A 6,797-nucleotide genomic window follows, 5' to 3' on the forward strand; every position below is an offset into this window, starting at 1 on the left:
GATGGAGCTTCAAACGAAAACGGCTCGGGAGCCGGAGTGGCTATGATATCACCCACTGGGTTGCGGCTCCAGGCAGCACTCCGATTCAACTTCACAGCTTCGAATAACGAAGCCGAGTATGAGGCCCTGATAGCAGGGCTAAAATTGGCTAAAGCTGTAGGAGCCAAGAGGGTGGAAATCTACAGTGATTCCCAGCTGGTCGTAAACCAAGTATCCGGAGAATACCAAACCCGCGGCGAAAGGATGGCCGCGTACGTAACAATAGTCCGAGAACTGCTCCACGAGTTCACGGACTATAAAATAGAAAGAATCCCCCGAGAAAAGAACGCTCATGCGGACTGTCTGGCTAAGTTAGCCTCGGATAGTGAGATCGAAGAGCTGGGGGTAGTACCCGTGGAACGCTTGGCAGAGCCAAGCATCAAAATAAAAGAGACCACACAAACGGTTGGGCAAGAACCCAGCTGGATGGTCCCCATCATAAAATACATAACCACAGGTGAGTTGCCCCAAGAGAGGGCACTGTCTCGAAAGATTCAGTATCAGGCTCATCGTTATGTAATGATGGACCAAATTCTCTACCGGAGAGGACTCAGCATGCCTTATTTAAGGTGTGTATCGGACCCTGAAGCTAGACAAATCATGCTGGAGGTCCACGAAGGGTTCTGTGGAGATCATACGGGAGGACCCAGCCTCTCAAAGAAAATATTGAGGCAGGGATACTTCTGGCCAACAATGAAAAAAGATTGTATAGACTATGTCCAAAAGTGTGACTCGTGCCAAAGGTACGCGAACATACCGAGAGCTCCTCCAAATGAGATCACGCTGATGACAAGCCCCTGGCCCTTCGCGGTCTGGGGCATAGATCTCATCGGGTCTCTACCTACGGGAAAAGGAGGAGTAAAGTATGCAATAGTAGCAGTAGACTACTTCACCAAATGGACAGAGGCTGAGCCTATGAAGACAATAACCGCTAAGAAGGCGTTGGACTTTGTTGTCAAAAACATAGTGTGTCGATACGGCTTACCTCACAAAATAGTCTCAGACAATGGAAAGCAATTTGATTGCGAGGAATTTACTGACTTCTGCAACCGACACGGAGTAGTAAAAAGCTTCTCCGCGGTAGCCCGGCCTCAAACGAACGCACAGGCGGAGGCAGTCAATAAAATCCTAAAGGTCACCTTGAAAAAGAAGCTGCTGGCTTGTAAAAATAACTGGCCTGAAGAATTGCCAAGGGTATTGTGGGCCTACCGGACGACCCCCAGAACCACAACCGGTCACTCGCCGTTCTCAATGGCATACGGTTGTGAAGCAATGGTCCCGGTGGAAACATTATTCCCATCCCACAGGAGAACGACCTACGATCCGGCCACCAATCAGGCCCTGCTCCAAGAAGCCCTGGATCAAGTCGAAGAACTCCGGGATGAGTCCCAAATACGGATGGCCGCTTATCAAAAGAAGGTGACCAAGTATTTTAACTCCAAGGTTAAAAACAGAAAATTCGCTATCGGTGACATGGTCCTAAGAAGGGTCTTCCCAGCCACCCAAGAACCCGGAGTGGGGGTACTTGGACCAAATTGGGAAGGGCCATATGAAATCGAGGACGAAATCGGCTCTGGCACTTATAAATTGAAAAGAATGGACGGAACTACTGTCCCAAGAGCCTGGAATGCTGATCACCTCAGAAAATACTACCAGTAGCGAATTAAACTTAGCTTTTGTTCAAAGGGTTTGTACCGTCCAAATGTATGCCTCCTCTATATTAAATAAAGCTGAGTGCCTTAAAAACAAAGTTTCTATGCCACTCAGGGGGGTACTAGGGTATACCGCACGGACAAACAAAAACAAGCTAAGTAAAATATCCTGACCCAAAGGGCAGGTCAAGCTAAGTAAAATATCCTGACCCAAAGGGCAGGTCAAGCTAAGTAAAATATCCTGACCCAAAGGGCAGGTCAAGCTAAGTAAAATATCCTGACCCAAAGGGCAGGTCAAGCTAAGTAAAATATCCTGACCCAAAGGGCAGGTCAAAAACATGCGCAAAAATAAAGAGCGTAAGTATGAAATCCTGAGCCAAAGGACAGGTTGAAATATATAAAGTGTGGAAAAAATATCGCACATATAAATAAAAAAAAAATAAAATATCCTAGCCCGAAGGTTAGGTCATACACATATAAATGGCCCGGGGACAGGCCTTAAATTGTCTCCCCTTCAAATAAAAGCTGCCGCCTGTAAGTAAATTGTTCTAAGGCAGCAGCAAGTATGTACAAAGAAAAAAAAAGTTATGAAGAGAACGGGTACAATCTGGGTCAGTAATATGGCAGCTCAGTCAGCCCGCGGCGGAAGACGAGGTCCGATCCGTGCCTCAAGCTCAGCATCAAGTCTCTTCTTCTTCTCCCGAAATTTGGCAATCATGTCCTCGGGTTTGGGATAGAAGGAAAGCTTGATACTCTGATCGTTGGTGGCCCAAGCCATGTAGACACCATCATCAAAGCGCTTCGGGCACCGGGCACAGGAGACGGGAGAAAGGAGCTCGGCCCTCTTGGCCTTCCTAATAGACTGATCTTTATAGTCCCGAAGCTCCTTCAACTCCGCAGCCAGAGCGGCCTTGGATTCAATATCCGACTGGTGAGTCTCCTCTAGAGACCTCACCTTGGCGGCCATTTCGTCCAAAGCCTCCCTGGCCTCCCGAAGGTCCCGCCTAGCCTTCTCGGCAGCCTCGGTTTGAGCCCTTAGCTCCTCCTGATGATGGGCCTCCATCCTGCCTCTCCGCTGGGCCTCGGCCTGGATCATGTCCTCCGCCTGAGCCTCCCTCCGGATGGCCTCCTCCTCCCTGGCCTTGGCCCTCTCTTCCTTAGCCTTGGCCGCTGCTTCCTGGCGCTCGGCGGCCTCCTGGTAGATCTGCCTCTCCGCAGTAAGGTCTTGGAGGACCTTCTTGACGTCGTTCATGTCCCCAAAATCGGACAGAGCGAAGCCATGGCTTATGATGTTCTTGGAGAGGCGACCAGCCTCAGCTGCAAGCTGAACCATAACGGGATGTAAGGAAAATAACAAAATACAAACACCAAAAAGGAAACGCAAGAAGTTGCAAAGTACTTACCACTGTGAGGGAATGGCTGAGGTCCTGGACTTGGAAGATGGAGTTCAGGGAAGCGCAAGTGGCAAACCGCTTGGGCGCACAGCGTGTAAGCTGAGAGGCGAACTCACCGGTCATTTCCGCGGCGAAGGGAGCCAGAGTGGGCCCTAGGAGGGGACGGAACCAGTCTGCCAAAGGATCCAGGTTGAGGTTCCACGGATCATGATAGTCCGGATGGTTAATGCTCGCCTCAACCTCCGCTCGCAGAATCCTCCTAAGGGCCTCCACATCGGCATATCCCCGGGAGTACTCGTCCATAGCGTAGTTGTGTTTGGCTATGCGAAGCTCCTGCCTTGCCTCATCCCCCGGAATCGGGGTAAGCTCAATGCGAGGAGGAGCAGGATTTTCCTCCATCGGAGACACCCCGCCGTCTAGGCCATGAGCGGGAGTGTCGGCCCTCCGAGGCCTCTTCGGCTCGTCTTGGGCGATCATCTTGCCCTTACGCTTGCGAATCAGAGCCACTTCAGACTCCTCCTCGTCCTCCTCTGCTACCACTGGAAGAGCTTGAGGGTCTCCAGCACCCTCGGCGGCTTCCTCCGAGAAGTCCCACCCTTTCCCCTGGCCTTCTCCCGGAAGCACCTCCTCGTCATCCACCAAGTCGATGGTTTCGGGAGGAGCGCCGGAGGAAACCTTCAAGGAAGGGGCCGGGGGAGAGGGGGTGAAAGCCGGAGGAGCCACCGGAGTATGGACCCCAGCCAGCTGTTCCAGGATGGCATCCATGGAGGTACCTGTTCCAATAAAACAAGCAAGTGTTAAAAGTCCGTGAGAAACTACTTACAAAAAGGTGCAGCAAATAAACTACTCCTACCCGGACTCCCTAGTTCGGCCCTAGCAAAGTCCCGAACTTTAATGCTGGCAGCATCATCTCCAAGATAACTGTCCGAGGGCCGAAACCAGCTGGACGCTATGTAAGCCGACGGACCTAAGGGAATAGGTTCCGGAGGGCCGGGGCCCATCCGGGACCGACCTAGGTAATCTCCTAAGTTTGTAAAATCAAATTCCTTCAAATGATCCCCCCACCGGGTCGACGGCATCTGAAACCTACGGAGACGCTCGTCGAACCCTATGGGCCTACGACTGGTATATTCATCAACGGAAGGAACATATTGAATTATCAAAGGAGACTTACCACCAGCACCAGAAGTGCTAGCACCGGGAGCGCCCGAGTTTGGTTCGGGGATCAAGGCTGAGGCCGGGAAGTCTGGTTCTCAGAAGAACCTTCAAGACGAAGGGGTCCCCCGGCGGAAGGACCTCCAATCTCTTCTTGAAGAATCTTGTCAAAAAATTTTGCTTCGGACTTCCCGCCAATGGCTTGGCTCCTCCGCACCACCGGGCTCCCCACGCGAAGCCCTCTCCCAGAGGCAGCCTGGGCACTAGAATACGCCTTCTCCTGGGCCTTCCGGTAGAGATAATCTTGGTACTTCTTCTCTGCCGTAGCAATAAGCTCATCCCGGAAGGCCTTCTCCGCGACTGGCGCCCTCACGTTAGGGCAGATAACCTTGGAAAGGTTGGAGTCATCCACGGATTGGTGAGAAAGGATAAGTTTGGCCTTTCTGCAATTCTCCGTGGTGACCAAGCCCCCGACGTCAAGATCGGCATGGTCGTAAGAGGCGAAGGCTTGGGCCCTTCGAAGGAACGCCTGAGTGGTGAGCGTCCGCTGGTAAGGTGGGATCCGCACCCACTCCGTGAGAAGCTCCGGATGGTCCACGGCCCTAAAACCGGAGGAGAAGAAAAATCGGTGGCGGTACTCCTTAACATGAGTCTGCCTATTATACGGAACCACCCCTTCGTTAGCAGGGTGGATCCGGAACCCATAAAAACCGTCCTTAAGTTTGTCCCCTTTCTTGGGGACGGATACAAGTTCATAAAAATACAAAATCTCCGCCGGGCTGGGAGACCCCCAGCCGCGCGCGGAGTAAAAAATAAATAAGCCTGAGAGCAGGCGGTAAGCTTGAGGAATAAGTTGGTATGGCGCAAGGCCGACAAATACAAGAAAATCAACAAAATAATCCTGGAGCGGGAGCATTGCACCGGCCATCAGATGGGTCTGACTCCAAGCCCCGAAGCCATCATAGTTGAGATTGGGCGTCTCCGAGTCACGGGGAGGCCGGTGGAAGGTCCCTGAGGTAGAGGGTTTAATTCCAGCCACATTAATGATGTTCTCCAGCTGGTGAGGGCAGGTCAGGGTCGATCGAAGCTCGGCCGCCTCCCAGCCAGTGGCGCGGGACTTGTACCCTTCCTGGGCAACAGGTCCCAGAGAAACCTCCTCCAGGGTGGCAATGTTCTTCCCCTTCTTCTTCGAAGACTTCGAGCCGGCGTACATGTTATGCTCTGAGAAAAACGAAAAGAAAAAACCCAGCAGTTAGGCCCCATATCAAACCCTAAACCAGAAAAAAGGGAGTGGGGGTCCCCTAACCGCTGGAAAGAGGCCCCCTCCGGACACGTGTCACCTGGGAAACTCAAAAGAGAATCCCTGAACAAGTGTCGGGTGCAGTGAAATCGCAGTAAAAATAGTTTTGCAAAAAGGAAAAGAAAAGAGAAAAGTTTTCCTATGCCCTAAGCGATTGCTAAACGAAGGATACATGGCCTTCTCCAAACAAAACTGTACGCCTACAACTAATACAGTAAAACGTAAAAGCAGAACTCGAAGAACTCAAACACTCACACTCCAGAAATCTCTAAGTGCGAACCCAGAAAACGAACAAAATAAATGTAAGCATGTTATTATCTAAAGATGCAAAAAAACTTACAGTTGATTGTTGAACTGGGGGTACTGGGTATGATTGAGCGAGAGTTGAGAAGCACTGGCAAAACCGAACACTGGAAAAATTACAGGAAGTGTTTAAGTGTTAAGACGGTTCGTGCTACTTTGAGGAATTTTTTCTCTCTGAGAAATTCGAGCAAAAATGGTAAGGAATGGAAAGTAACCGAAATGAAGGAAAGGTGGTGGCTTTTATAGGCAAAAATGCATGAGGAACAGGCGTCTTCACCTACCAATCGTACGGCAGGGGAAACGCACGATTCGAATTCCCAACAGATCAACGGGCTAGATCAATCTACCATTAAGGCGGTGCAAACGTTTGAGTATCCGCCTGACACCATCAATGCGCCGCATCAATCATGGGGCGTGAAACGAATCGACCTCTGCAAAAGTGAATCACTGCATTTAATGCCATTATTAGACACATCTTCACGCGCCCCCAAGTCGTATCATAAGACCGAGGAGGCGGCTGGAAACATTCCTGCGAACAAGCATATTGTCGCATTAAATAACATCATTTAATGTGCCCCCCACGCGCTCGAGATTCGAGCTGGGGAAACGAGGAGTCAACTGGAGACACTTGAACAAGCCTTGGTTTATTTTTACTAAGTAAACAAGGCTTGGGGTGTAAATGTTGCTCCTAAAATCGCCCAATGTACGTGGACCAATCAAGAAGGGACACGTGGATCAAATTACTTGGGAAGAACTGCTAAGTCTTTGTATGGCACCAGGAAGCATTATTCGCATGAGTCCCGGATGATGCTCCCGGAGTACAAGGTACTCCCGGAAGCGAGCATGGCTTAAAGGCACTCCGGGATGTGTCAGGTCTCTCCCGAGACATCAAGTCGCATTTAATGCTGCATGGGAGGAAGCGTGTTGGGACTGTAACACGCAATAAAGTCTGAC

The 6,797-nt window shown here is 50.8% G+C and overlaps 1 protein-coding gene across 1 annotated transcript; it reads right to left on the minus strand.

Moving 5' to 3' along the window:
* Positions 1-2,250: 2,250 nt before the first annotated feature.
* On the minus strand, positions 2,251-4,115 carry LOC133035144 (uncharacterized). Its single transcript, XM_061110953.1, has 2 exons — positions 3,095-4,115; positions 2,251-3,015 (listed from the first exon to the last, which is right to left on the minus strand). Exons 1-2 carry the CDS (start codon positions 3,848-3,850, stop codon positions 2,320-2,322), a joined length of 1,452 nt encoding a protein of 483 aa, XP_060966936.1. The 5' UTR covers positions 3,851-4,115; the 3' UTR covers positions 2,251-2,319.
* Positions 4,116-6,797: the final 2,682 nt, after the last annotated feature.

Source organism: Cannabis sativa, chromosome 2 (assembly GCF_029168945.1).
Source record: "Cannabis sativa cultivar Pink pepper isolate KNU-18-1 chromosome 2, ASM2916894v1, whole genome shotgun sequence".
In the NCBI taxonomy this organism is placed as follows: Eukaryota; Viridiplantae; Streptophyta; class Magnoliopsida; order Rosales; family Cannabaceae; genus Cannabis; species Cannabis sativa.

What these genes read in the sequence shown, in the direction of transcription:
- LOC133035144 (XM_061110953.1), bottom strand. Translation starts at nt 3,850, where the DNA reads ATGGATGCCATCCTGGAACAGCTGGCTGGGGTCCATACTCCGGTGGCT. An exon ending in TCAGCCATTCCCTCACAGTG is followed by an intron (nt 3,016 to 3,094) that starts GTAAGTACTTTG and finishes GTTATGGTTCAG; the next exon opens with CTTGCAGCTGAGGCTGGTCG.